This window comes from Martes martes (genome assembly GCF_963455335.1).
Source record: "Martes martes genome assembly, chromosome: 3".
Taxonomy (NCBI): domain Eukaryota; kingdom Metazoa; phylum Chordata; class Mammalia; order Carnivora; family Mustelidae; genus Martes; species Martes martes.
In genome coordinates, this window is record NC_137890.1 from 70,430,211 (window position 1) to 70,444,003 (window position 13,793).

At 41.6% G+C, this 13,793-nt stretch overlaps 1 protein-coding gene across 1 annotated transcript in view; it reads right to left on the reverse strand.

Annotated features, from left to right (window-relative positions):
• FRY (FRY microtubule binding protein) overlaps positions 1-13,793 on the reverse strand; it is a 260,339-nt gene that overhangs the window by 113,762 nt on the left and 132,784 nt on the right. Inside the window, exons 18-21 of the mRNA XM_080799698.1 lie at positions 7,845-8,103; positions 6,106-6,288; positions 2,902-2,988; positions 406-665 (exon numbers count right to left, since the gene is read on the reverse strand). Of these exons, the coding sequence (XP_080655824.1) occupies positions 406-665; positions 2,902-2,988; positions 6,106-6,288; positions 7,845-8,103 (789 nt within the window). The remainder of the gene's footprint in view (positions 1-405; positions 666-2,901; positions 2,989-6,105; positions 6,289-7,844; positions 8,104-13,793) is intronic.

Here is a 13,793-nt window from a genome sequence, read left to right on the forward strand (position 1 = left end):
GTGAAAGTAAGTTCTGGACTTTAAATATCACTGGTTAAATAAAGATCCTAGGAAGGGCTCAAATAGAGTTGAACAACTGTCTGCCAAGGCTAGTCCATGCTGTTACGAACTGTCTGAACGGGGATGTCTCTGCTGGATGGGAAGTTGAATCGAACTCGAAGACTGTTTTCACCATTAAGGGAGTGACATTCTATACTCAGATAATCATAGGGATTATTAAGGAAAAAGAAAAAAAAAACTAGGTCTAGATAAGACCTTTTGACCTGTTTTTACTCCACGATCAGGATTCTGTATTAGGAAGTACAGAAACTAGAGAGGATTATAATATGCAAATCAGTTAGATAAAAGGAAAATGTAAGAGGGCAAATGATCAACAACATGGAGGAGGACATACAGTTTCCTTACTTTGGGTCTACCAGGGGCATGATGGACTGCAGCCGAGTGAAGGCATACGGCCAGGCGTAGCTGAGGGCTGTGGGGCAGTGTTTGGGCAGGTTCTCCTGCCGCAGGAAACTGAAGAGGCAGAGGACCCAGGGGTCTTTGACAGACTGAGCAAATATCCAGACATGGGAAGGGCTCTTCACGTCATAATGGCTATTGACCAGGACTGCGTTCCACTCCACCAACCACTGCAGGTCCACGCTGTGGGTCAGCGGTAATGTTGCCTGCAGGTGCAAGAAGTAGGCCATGAATCAAAGCTCCACGGTAAATGACAGGTCCTCCTTAGGGCTCCGCCTACGAGCCCCTTTGTCCACACTGCTTTCCTGACCACCTCTGCAAAGGGCCAAGCTTTGAATCTAAACACCCCTCCCGCACCTACCACATTGGATGTCGGTCTGTACTAGCCACTGCTGTGTCTTATGCTGGAATACAAGCAGCTGAAGGGCAGAGTTTAGAGACATGGGTCCTGTTTCAGTTTTAATGCCACACAGCACGTGCATTGGGACACTGAAGATGCTCATTAAATCGTTGTTGAAAAATAAATGGCTTTAGTAAAATTAAACTCGACCCTGGGATTGCCTCTCAAAATTCTTAAAAGCTATTAACTTCTGAAATTCATCAATGTGTTTTTATCCCTGTAATTAGTATCCGGGGCTATTAAATGCCATAATCTTATTTTCTGTTTCTTGGACTAAACTACCTTCCGTTTGACTTGGGGAGACGGCAAAACGTAATCCCTTTCATGAAGGGCATATCACGGATGATTTTTGAGGTAAGAAGCCTACTTATTCTTGTCCTGTGATATCAAGCCAAAACAACACTACATTCTAAAACTTTTTTGATCTATATCTCATATAAGTTTGTATGTGTCATTCTCTTTGAAGTCTAGAAAATCAAAGTTTTGGGAAGACCAAATTTCAAATAATCCAGCAGTGGTGCCAGGAGAGACAATTCCCTTTATGAATGTCTGGCAATTAAAATGACCCGTATTATCTCTTGGGTCTATAGGTTCCCATGGTTACGGGTGTGTCACTAGTGATCTCAACAGTTCATTGGCTGTGAGGGGGTACAGCCTGAGCTTTCAGGGCCAGAGATGAGATTTCCAACACGGGCTCCACCCAAAGCTTGTGACCTGGGAAGAGTACCGACCATCCCAGAGTCTCTGACTGGGAGATATTAATTTATGACTTGGGAATTATTAATGCTAATCTCACCTAATCTTTAGGTGAATCACATGAGATAAGGAATGTAGAAACACCTGGCACAGAGAAGGCACATTCCTCTTCTCCCTTTTCTGTGTATCTTCTTAAGTGCAGTATTGCTGACCTAGGAACCCCAGGCCCACAATTTTGATTCTGATAAACAGAACAAAATCACATGACTATCATCTACAGCCCAATAAGAGATGAATACGAGATAATTAAACTTGACTCTTCCATTCCACGTTAAACCAAATTGAATTTCTTAAAGCAGTAGAGCTATGGAATATCACTGTGAAAGTCTGTCCTGCCTGGCTTAATAGTTTGAGTCATGATCATTATCACTGCAACTGTAAGCAATAGCTGGGCCACTAAAGGTAGTGATCTGTGCTCAGTCTCAGTGAGAGAGAGACCATGGAAAGGCTTTGTATTCATTTCTATGTGTCAGATATGTCTCTATTCATTTATAGTTATTTGACAAGAAGAGACAAGGGGCATCAGCAATGTGGATGCTGTGAATGGTCCCCTATCTGCAGTGTCTCTTTTCAGCAACTGAGCTGAAATTAATCCAGGTCCCTCTTCTACACTAGACTGATTTTTTTTAAAAATCAGATAATTAATATCAGTATCAATTTTCCTTCTATTTGTTCTGCAAATTGAAAGCTGCCAATATGCTCTTTAAAAAGGGAAGAATGTATTTGAATGGCAGATAAAGGTTGTCCTAGATTAGGAGTCTAACTAAGGTCAAATCCAGGCCCTAACACTTCCCCCTGTGACCATGGCCCAGCCCCTTAATATTTTTGAGTTTCAATACCTAGGAGGGTCAAAAAAGGTGATAAATATGAAAGGACACCATAAACTGTAAAGCACCACATATAAGTTACATGATAAATAATGGTGGTAAGCATGATAAATAATTAGTTTTCTTAAGGAATCTTGAGCAATTCTTTCTGAAACTGTGGTGGTAAGCATGATAAATAATTAGTTTTCTTAAGGAATCTTGAGCAATTCTTTCTGAAACTGTAGTTTGCAAAATATCTATATTCCTAAGGCTCAAATTCTGTTTGAACTTTATCTGAATGTTTCCTAAGCCAGTATCTGAAAACCTTGTCTTGTTTTTACAAGTACTGTTGTGTCAGTTTATTATCTGACATGAAACCCCAGAGTTCTTCCGCATCATTTTTCTTTGTCTCCTTTTTTCAGACAGGTCTGGAGCTTACACTTGAGAACAATTAGGGATCAGGATCAAATGTGTACTTACCGAATCTGAAACAGCTACGTGAATGAAACTTTCGAGAATGGACGAACTTAGCTGATCCATGACATCAATCATAGGCCTGTCATCGTCCTGTACGAAGGGTGGGCAATTACTCTCCCTGGGAAAAAGAATCCTTCCCACCCACCCCACTGCCTTTGTTTGGTACATGAAGCAGAACAGCTTGCAAGATAGTGATAAGGGTTTTCTCACAGAAATGTGAGTGCCAACATGATGAAAGGTAGTAGATAAAACTCCCTGTGATTCTGAGTTTAGTCTTTCAAGTTTCAGTGGAAGATGGTTAGAGCTCCAACTTCACCTTGTACTGAAAAGACATGGACTTGAACTTTCAAATGCTGCACACGTAGACAAGGATCCAAACACCTGTGCCATATGTCATCCAGCAGAGTGTTCACGTTGTCGTGAAATTTAAGGGATAGAAACCCTACAAGAATATGCCTTGTGGGACCACAAAAATGCTACATGCTTAAGTCACTCATCTGCTAAAGTAAGTGATAAATTGTTGACTGTGACTGAATTTTAGTTCCAAAGAAAGTGCACTGGAGACTGACCACACTGACCACACACTCTGTGGTATCTTCATTGTGTACAGCTACTTGGCAAAAGAAGCAGGCTACAGAGTACAGGAGAGAGTATCGTATAGAAAATTCTTCTTCACAAATAGTATGTGTGTGTGTGTGTGTGTGTGCGTGTATCCACATACGGATATGTATATATCTGCCACCTTTTATTATAAAGAAGCTCAGAATTATAAAATTATTTACTTCAGAAACCTTACAGGAAAGCCTTGAAAACCATCATTCATGTATGAATGAAAATGATTTCCAAAAAATTGTGGCTGGGGGAAAAACACACACACAAGCTCATAGATACAGAGAACACATTGGTGGTTGTGGGGTGGGTGAAATATGTGAAGGGAGTCAAAAGGTACAAACTTCCAGCTACAAAATAAATAAGTCATGGGGATATAATGTACAACATGGTGACTAGAGGTGATAATACCATATTGCATATGTGAAAGGTGCTAAGAGAGATCTTAAAAGTTCTCATCACATGAAAACAATTCTGTAACTCTGTATGGTGACAAGTGAGATACTACCTCACACCAGTCAGAATGGCTAAAATTAACCAGTCAGGAAATGACAGGTGTTGGCAAGGATGCGGAGAAAGGGGAACCCTCCTACACTGTTGGTGGGAATGCAAGCTGGTGCAGCTACTCTGGAAAAGAGTATGGCGATTCCTCAAAAAGTTGAAAATAGAGCTACCCTACGACCCAGCAATTGCACTACTGGGTATTTACCCTAAAGATACAAATGTAGTTATCCGAAGAGGCACGTGCACCTGAATGTTTATAGCAGCAATGTCCACAATAGCTAAACTATGGAAAGAACCTAGATGACCATCAACAGATGAATCAATAAAGAAGATGTGGTCCATATAGATAATGGAATACTATGCGGCCATCAAAATACTGAAATCTTGCCATTTGCAACAACATGGATGGAATTAGAGGGTATTATGCTGAGTGAAATAAGTCAATCCGAGAGAGACAATTACCATATGATCTCTCTGATATGAGGAATTTGAGAGGCAGGGCAGGGGGTCATGGGGGAAAGGGAGGGAAAAATGAAACAAGATGGGACCAGGGAGGGAGACAAACCATAAGAGACTCTTACTCTCAGGGAATAAAATAAACAGGGTTGCTGGAGGCTGGGTTATGGACACTGGGGAGAGTGTGCACTAAGGTGAGTGCTGTGAATTGTGTAAACTGATGATTCATAGACCTGTAACCCTGAAGCAAATAATACATTATAGGTTAATTAAAAAAAGAAACTCTGTATGGTGACAGATGTTACTAGACTTATAGTGGGGATCATTTCACAGTGTAAACAAATACAGGTTCATTATGTTGTACACCTGAAACTAATATAATCTTGTAGGTCAGTGACACCCAAATAAAAAAAAATTATGTGCAAACAAAGTTGTGGCTGGTAGAAGAGAGCAACATATGAGAAATGTTCTTAACACAGTCTTTGCATAGAAATTAAGATCCTGGGTTTTACACTTGAAACTAATGTAACAATTATGGTCAAGTACACTTTAAAAAGAACATGGGGCTCTAGAGGCATATATCTGACTTTCAATTCTGGCTGGGTCAGGTCCTCCCTGCTGATTTTTGGTGAAGGCATTTAATCTCCTTAAACTTCAGCCTCAGTATCTGTAGACTGGGGAAAATAATACTAATTTTTAGGTTATTGGGAAGGTTAAGTAAGATACCATGTCTAGTGCACAGCACAGTGGTGGACACGTCCATGGTAACGACAATCATTCCTATCAGACTTAGAGACTTAATGGAGGTTTAACAAAGTACAGCAAGTCTTGGACATCCATTTACCAGATACCACAGATGTCCTAAAATAGATCACCAAGCCATCTGAAGAAGAGTGAACAAAAAGGATTGTGATGAATTTGAAAATATTGGGTAAAGACAATGACCATTTTGTGGATCAGAAAACCAAGTTCAGGGATTTAAGACAGGAAAATGGAAAGTAGCATTTTTTCTGAAGAAGTATGTGACATAATGCGCTGGTCCTTCTTTCGTCAAATTATGCAGCTTATGGTTCGGACACCTGTGCTCACAGGCGATGAGCCCTAACATCTGAACAAGGGTGCACAGCCCTTGACCAAGTGTGGACATTAGCTGGCCGATCAGGCTTGACCATTGGTTTGCTTCTCCAATCTCAAGGGGACATATTTTCTCATAATTTCAAGATTACTGAAATTAAACAGTTACCCAGACTGTTTGATACCTTGATCATTTAAAATGGAACGCATTATTTTCTCAAGTTCTTTCTCTAATATAAACATTATAATGTCTTCTTAATTTGATGCATGCTGAACATTATGAAGGAAAGTGATCTACAACTTAATATTAAAATTCTTCACTGTTTAACCCAGGACCACCTCTTAGAGAATCAGAAATGGTCTTTTCTATTGCTCTCAGAATAGATGGCATATCTCTTGGAGCTCAAGAGTGCTCTTTCATAATCAAAAACCCATGTTCAATCAAAAATTATTTTTTGACATCATGTTTGACAAGGAGGCCCATAAAACAGTTATGCATTATTCACAGGTTTTAATCTAAACTTCAAAAGAAAGAAATAGAAAGTTCAAAAGGAGAATCCATACCTCAGGCTGACCCAGGGCAACAAATAAAGCTCGAATTTCCTTGAGTATTAAAACGGATAGTTTGCGTGTGGCCACCTGGAAACTGCAGAGTAAAACCAAAGCAAATCCTTCCACGGCGTGAAGCACACTGCAGTGGGGGCCCCGCTCTGACTGAATTCTGTGGCTGGAGCCATTCGCAATTAGCTGTCAGGCAATAAGAGCACATTCTATATTCAGAAAAATAACAACTGAAGAAGAAACTATTCATACATGCATCTTCTGGCACACGGGACCTCATAATATTAAAATAAACTGCAATGGCTTCTATCCAGACATGACTGTAAGTTCATTATTATTCATGACAGATCATAGATCCCCTTTTTCTTTCGATCCATTGTTACTTTGGAATACCATCAACCATCTGTTACCTTTGATAAGAGAGAACTTTCAAAGGCTATTAATATTAATAAAAACAAAACTGCTTCCATCCATATACCATTTGAGATGACACCATAAATTGAGTCAAAGTGGCCTCATTTGTTTTGACTCAGATTCCCTATGGACTTGTAGAGACCATTCAAATGGATTTTCAAACATTTAATTTCTAGTCACATGTGCTTACTTGTTTCTTGCGTTCGATTCTAATCTAGATGTGTGCACGTTTATGCTGTGGGTTCTGAAAGTTCCCAAGTCACAACCAAATGGGTCTAAAGCAAAAGGAACCTAGACAACAGGGCAGATTCCACAACCATTTCAGTTTTCCTTTGATAAACACATGTAACCCTTGTTTGTCTACTATCATCCTTTGGCATATATACAACACAGGGAAACAGGAATGACCTAGGATTGGGGATCCTGGCTGTTCCTTCAGTGCTGTTGTACTCCCCCAAGCCTTCACGTTCCTCAGACTCTCAGCTGTGTTCTTCCCTTGTCAGACCCCTTTTCTTTTTTTCTTTCTTTTTTCTTTGACAGAGAGACAGATCACAAGTAGGCAGAGAGGCAGGCAGAGAGAGAGGGGGAAGCAGGCTCCCCACTGAGCAGGGAGCCTGATGCAGGGCTCGATCCCAGGACCCTAAGATCAATGACCTGAGCCGAAGGCAGAGGCTTAACCCATTGAGCCACCCAGGTGCCCCTATCCCAGGCCTCTTTTCCATCCACTCATTGCCAATGTCAAGTTCACCACTGCCCTTGTTCTCCTCTGACAACACTTCCCATAACCTGCTCTTCACAATGTTGTCATTCATTTTTAGCATTTAGGACTAAGGTGGGAAGGAATCAAGAAATCCTAAGACTGAATTTGTTTTCCTCTGTGGATATGGAACAATACAACCAATGTGATGTATGATAGGACCAAAAAAGCCCAAAAAACAAACAAACAAACAAAAAAAACAACTGGAGGGCAACTAACTTTTCTATATGCATATCCCTACCCAGCTTGATACGCATATCCATACCCAGCTCTATATCCATGCTTATAGTCATTTATTCTTAGAGATTTATAATCATAATTCTCTGAAAAAAGCAATTTCTACTCCCTGAATGGCCTTGCAAATGATAACAAATCTAACCCAAAGGCCTATCCATCCTCAGTTTCTTGGTCACAATTTACGCAAGACGGGAAAATTAAGGGCCATCACCAGGTCTCGAGAAAGTTCCTTGGTGGCAGGACGTAAGAACTCCAAAGGTTCTCCAAGCTGCAGCTTATTGACACATATACTATATTACGGAATATAAATCAGTGGGAAGAGTGTGAAAATCACCTCTGAATTTCTGATCTTGTTGGCTTGTTCGTAGACTTTTCCTTGAGTTTGTATGACCAATTTCCACTGGGTGAGCAGCTGGAGCAGTAACTTCAGGGATGAATCAAGGAGCGTGTGATGCATGTCGTTGACTTCCCGGAGAAGAAAGTTGGTAAAGCCAAACAGTACATCTTCTCTCCAGTCTGAGAAGTCCACAAGTAAACCCTGAAGAGAATTCTGTGCAATATGTCGCAGCTCATCGTCCATATGAATAGAGAGCCTGTGAAAGGAGTAAAAGACAATAAAGCCTTTAGTTTATTAATGTTTCTTCCAGATTTGTGACAGAACAAATATAGTTCTCTGCTTTTATCCATGTCTAAAAATGGGTCACCCTGTCACCTGTTCTTCATTCAGCTCCCCTTGTGTTGACACCTGATAGCACCAGCATACTTTTATCAGAGCTAAGGAATTAACCTGGGTGCAAAGCTACTAACTAAACCACAGATTTTATTCAGATTTCACCAGTTTTTCACTAATGTCCTTTTTCTGTTTCAGGATGGAATCTAAAATATTACCTGGCATTCACCTGTATCTGAACACTTTTTAATACAATGTTGACTACAAAATAAATTAGTATCAAACCCTATTACTTTTTAAAATTAACATATAATGTGTTATTTGCTTCAGGGGTACAGGTCTGTGAATCATCAGTCTTACACAGTCCACAGTGTTCACCATAGCACAAACCCTTCCCAATGTCTATAACCCAGCCACCTAAACCCTATTACTTTTAAGGATAAGAAAACTGAGTACCACAGAATCTAAGGGACTCACCCAGAAGTTCAGTGAGAATGAGCAAGTAAGGCTTAGATCAATGGTCCATAATTGGTCTTGCCCCACCAAGGGGTATTTGGTAATGTCTAGAGACATTAATGATCATCACAACTCAGAGAGGGCTATTGGCATCTCTCTAGTAAGGTTCCACCTACTAGATGTGGCTAAGCATCCTAAAATGCACAGGACAACTCCCTACAACAAAGAATTATCTAGACCAAAATGTCTACCACATCAAGGTTGAGAAAATCAGAGTCAGCTGAAGAATACCAGGGTATTGGTGATATAACCTATATCTGTAGAATACTGTAATAACCTAGAATACTGTAATAATATTAAATCTTGACACTGGTATGAACCATCAGCTAACATCATGTTTTATAGATTCTTTTATTCATTTACTTAACAAATATTTTTGAGATCTCCTCAGATTCAGACACACAACCTTTCAGATACAGAGTTCAGCAGGGCCGTGTCTATTGGGTGGGGTGCTTGCAGGAGCGAGGGGGGAGATGATGCTGGAGAGGAAGCAGGAGCAGCTCGGGGAAGGGTCTACAGGCCACCCAGGGAAGCAATACAGCAGGGAAGGGGTTTATGGTGTGTGTTCTGGAATCAGAATATCCAGCTCAGTGTCTTGCTACTTGTTGCTTACTAGCTGTGGGACCTTGTGCTATAGCATTAGTCAATCTCTCTCAGCCTCAGAGCCTCATTTGGGAAATGGGGACAATTACTGTACTTGTATTTTACAAACTTGTTGCGTGGTTCATGAAGATGACCCACATACAGTGTGTAACACCACACTGAGTGTGTAGCAAGCACTTAGTAATAGAAAAAATGAGCTGTATCTTGAAAGATATAGAGGAATAACATGATTAGCTTCACTTAGGCAGGAATATGGAGAATGCCTTGGAGAAGCAACCAGAGTAAGGGCAAAGACCAGCTAGGTGGTCACTACAGTGTCAGGCAATAAGTGGGGGCCGGGGGGGTGGCTGACCCAAGGCAGATAAGTAGTGAGAAAGGGAGACAGATCAAAGGCACTGAAGAGGTAGAGTTTCCAGCGCTCAGCAGCCTGGAGGTGTTCAATGTCAGAGAAGAAAATGGCTTTGTAGGGGCCCCCACAAAGAGGGTAGATAGTATCCTCTTTGAAGGGAAGGAAACACTTGGACCCAGACTGTATAGGAACTTCCTCAAAGTCCAGGATGCCAGGAGATGACTTCTAACCCTTAATCTAAACAAGTCTGGTACAGTCCTATGTTTTTGAATAAACATGATTTCAAAACTTGAAAAGCAAACACCTTTCTTATTCTCTAAAGCATAAAGCACACTAATTGGTCCAAATATGACACTTAGAAACCAGGCAAAAACCTGTTAATGAGCAGATACATATCAAGTCAGGAAACACATATTTCCTGTTCCAAAAGCAAGTGATGTTCTAGGAAGATGCCGAGAAGGAAGATCTAAGTTGATTCTTCAGGTTAGACTTAGCCCACTAAGTCTATAGCTCTTACAGGGATGGGATCACAGTTGCTGGAGGAAAACATAGAGGCCTTTACCTTGAGCTTCCAATTAAGGACTGTCTATGGCAGGAATTTACAAACTTTGTGTTTTAATCAGCAGCTCTATTTTTTCCCCGCAAATTTTAAGTACAGCACAAAATCTGAGTTGAAGCTGTGGTAAAGGGCCTGAAGCCCACCCATTTGGGGGAAAACAGTAGATGCACCCTTCAGTCATTCTGCAGCCCATGGTTTAAAAATACTAGTTTATAAAGCACACAAACAAAAATGCTAGTTTATTAAAAAAAAAAACACTTGAAGTCATCTTTCCATCTTAAGTTTGTTATTTCTATTTATTATACTTATAGCTATTATGGTCCTGAATATCTTAGAGAACAAGCTTCCGTAGATGACTCTCAGTGGAAAGCACTTTCATAAAGGTGAGCTTCGGAGTCACATGGGAGCATCTTAGTACATCTGAATAATTTTATAGTGTAAGGTGCACGAATCAGAAGGGAGTGACTTCAAATTCACAAACCAAATCCAGTACCATGATCAGAAGAAAAAGATCCATTAGGAGAAACAGCCCCTTCTGGACTGTTGCAGGATAAACAAAAGGTTATTAGGAAGAGGTAAGGAACGAGCTGCCCTAGAGTATCACCAAGGGCAGCAGAGGGAGAAAAGGGTTTAAAGTGAAGCCCAGGAGACAATGGTTTCCAAAAGGAGGGATCTGCTAACAGGTGGACGGTTAGCCTTTGGAATAGTTCACCAGAAGTGGTTGGAATGTCTTCTCTGCAGGTATCAAAGAGTGAACTTCCATCTACATACAGTGCTCTGAGCTGTATCTCAATTAAAATAAAATACACTAAAAAGTGGTTTATTGAAGCAATATATGCAATGAGACTGGAGTTCTCAGTAAGCCACTCAGAACCACCAGCCACCTTCCACTGTACAGACGTAGACTGAAAAACAAATGGCAAATGGCAAATGACAAATATTTTTCGGGTACCACAGAAGATTGTGGAATTATGTAGGCACTATGTCATAAATTGCCACAAATTATAAGGAAACACTGCCTAAAAAGTGTTTATCTCCCATTTTGAATCAAACCAATGACATTTGTCACTGCCATTTGGTGGCAGGAAAATTCTGTACATTTGGGCAACCGACTTTCCTCTTCTGAAGTTCAAATCTCCTTCTCCGAAAATAGGAATAAATATGTGCCCAGCTTTTTTAACATACTGTGCATGAAAACGCATTGTACATCAAGGCATCATCTGTTATTCAAATGTAAAGATGCCTAAAAATAATAACTAACATTTGCTGAGAGCTTACTGTGTTCTAGGCGCTATGTGAAGTGATTTATGTGCATTATTTGATTCTCACAACCTCACGATAAATTATGGAAAGGGGAGGGCAGACACAGAACAGCAACCCCTCCATGCATAGGTAGTGCTGCAGGAAGCGACAGAGGACGGGAGCCTGTAGACTGTTGAGGGAGAGGTCCTTCCTGTGGTCAAGGGACAGAGCAGGAAACATCTGGGAGGACATTCAGAGAAAAATGATACCTATGGCCAAAGACACAAGTAAGCTCCCTTCTATGTGGAAAACCTCCGGAGCACCCAGACAACTGGGAAGGGCAGGCTCTGTGAGAGCAGGAAGGAAATCCTCCCCAGGGATCTTATTGTGATGTCAGGAGGGCCTGTGGAGCCTCCATGGAGCCTAAGGAGAAAGATTCCTCATACTCCGCCATTAGAAGTGGGCGGAGCAATACACAAAAAAAATCAGAAATGTAGTAGTTTGGAGAAAGGGGTTTGCCACTTCATTCCATAAAACAGTGTCATGCTAAACACACTAACAGAAGTCTGAGGTTAGAGTGCCTGTGACATTTAGCCATTAAAATGCTGGGAAGGGGCCTTGGGGGACATATCCCCTCCTTATTCAGGGAACTGAGCTGGGGGATGGGGACAGAGAACTGACATGAATGTTGGTCTTATTTTGCCAGTTATAAAGAAAACCAAGCAGCACCTGGGTGGCTCAGTCAGTTAAACATCTGCTTTCGGAGCAAGTCATAATCCTGGGGTTCTGGGACAGAGCTCCACATTGGGCTCCCTGTTCAGCAGGGAGTCTGCTTCTCCCTCTTTCTCTGCCCCTCCCCCTGCTTGTGCCCTCTTTCCCTCAAATAAAGTCTTTTAAAAAAATAAAGAAAACCAAGTTTTTCTGCAGTAACAACGTACTGGGGATGTAACCATGAAGCATCTGAACTAAAAGGTCTCATACCTCTCTGACTAGACTGTATATTGCCTCAAGAGTCAACTCGGTCCAAATGGGAATGGACTACGTCCCCACAGTGTAAAGACTACTATAGGCTGGAAACCCACATTTACTGCTGTTGAATTTCTCCATTTTGTTTCTGACCCTCTCAAAGAGATCTGAAGGGATTCATTTTCTCACAGGTTAACAGGACCCAATGTGTAGGTCGAGCCCTCCATTATCTCTCCCTTGAGGAGAACAGCCTCCGGCTTCTTTTAAAGTTTATGGAAAAGGTCTCTTCACAGGCTTGCCATATAAGCACAGTCATTTTCTTGATTTCTAAGCCTTGAACCCTCAAGAATGTTTATTTGCTCTTTCCCCTCATAAAAACAGTCCCCATTGCTTTGAGCTTTGTAAGAATGTACATAATAATAAACACGATGCACCATAAATAGCATGGACATTCCAACCATGTCTAACAGAATTCCCTTTTGGCATGCCTGGCACCAGGGTCTTCTGCAGATCCAGGCGTCACTGGATTCGGTGATCAGAGTGATCCAGAAGTAAGAATCTCCCACACAGTCACAGCAACATAGCGTCACAGACTGTACCTGAATGCTGCATGACACTTAGAAAACTCAGTATTTCAAAGGCCTAGTACACATAATCATCCCCAATTAAAACTCACCGACATCAGCCAACTTTCCTTCTGCTTCAATTTAACTGATAACTTTTTCCCTGCTGACACATTTTCCCCTGGATTAACCAAAGCGCACATCTATGACACGTAGCCCTCTCCACAATCTTATGAAATAGGCGCTATTATTCCAATTATTTAAAAAGATTTTATTTCTTTATTTGAGAGGGAGAGAGAGAGTGAGCGAGGGAGAGCGGGAGCAAGGGGAAGGGCAGAGGGAGAGGGAGAAGCCGACGCCCTGCTGAGTCGGAGCCCAATTCACCAGGACCCCGGGATCATGACCTGACCTGGAGGCAGACACTTTAGGACTGAGGCACCCAGATGCCCCAGTATTATTCCAATTTTATCAGGGAAAAAACTCTGAAGCCTTAAATAATTTGCCTAGATCACATGGTTAGGAAGTGGCAAAAGCAGGGAGGCAAAATTCAGGATTTCCAAATGATTCCATTTCATTCCCAGATTTTGCTACTCCCTCCAAATCTCCTAGATGGTGCTCTGCCATTCTCTGGTGGCTCAGAGGCCGTGAGGAGCAGTCTTCTGTCCCTTAATTTCTCACTGCCATGTCCAACCCCTTCACTCAGCAACCCCTCCCCTGTGCATACTAGACTCCTACTCACTCAGCCCTTCCCCTGTCACCCCTGGCTCAGCGATGGGCTGCTCTTACATTTCTGGGTCACCTTGGCACCTGACACC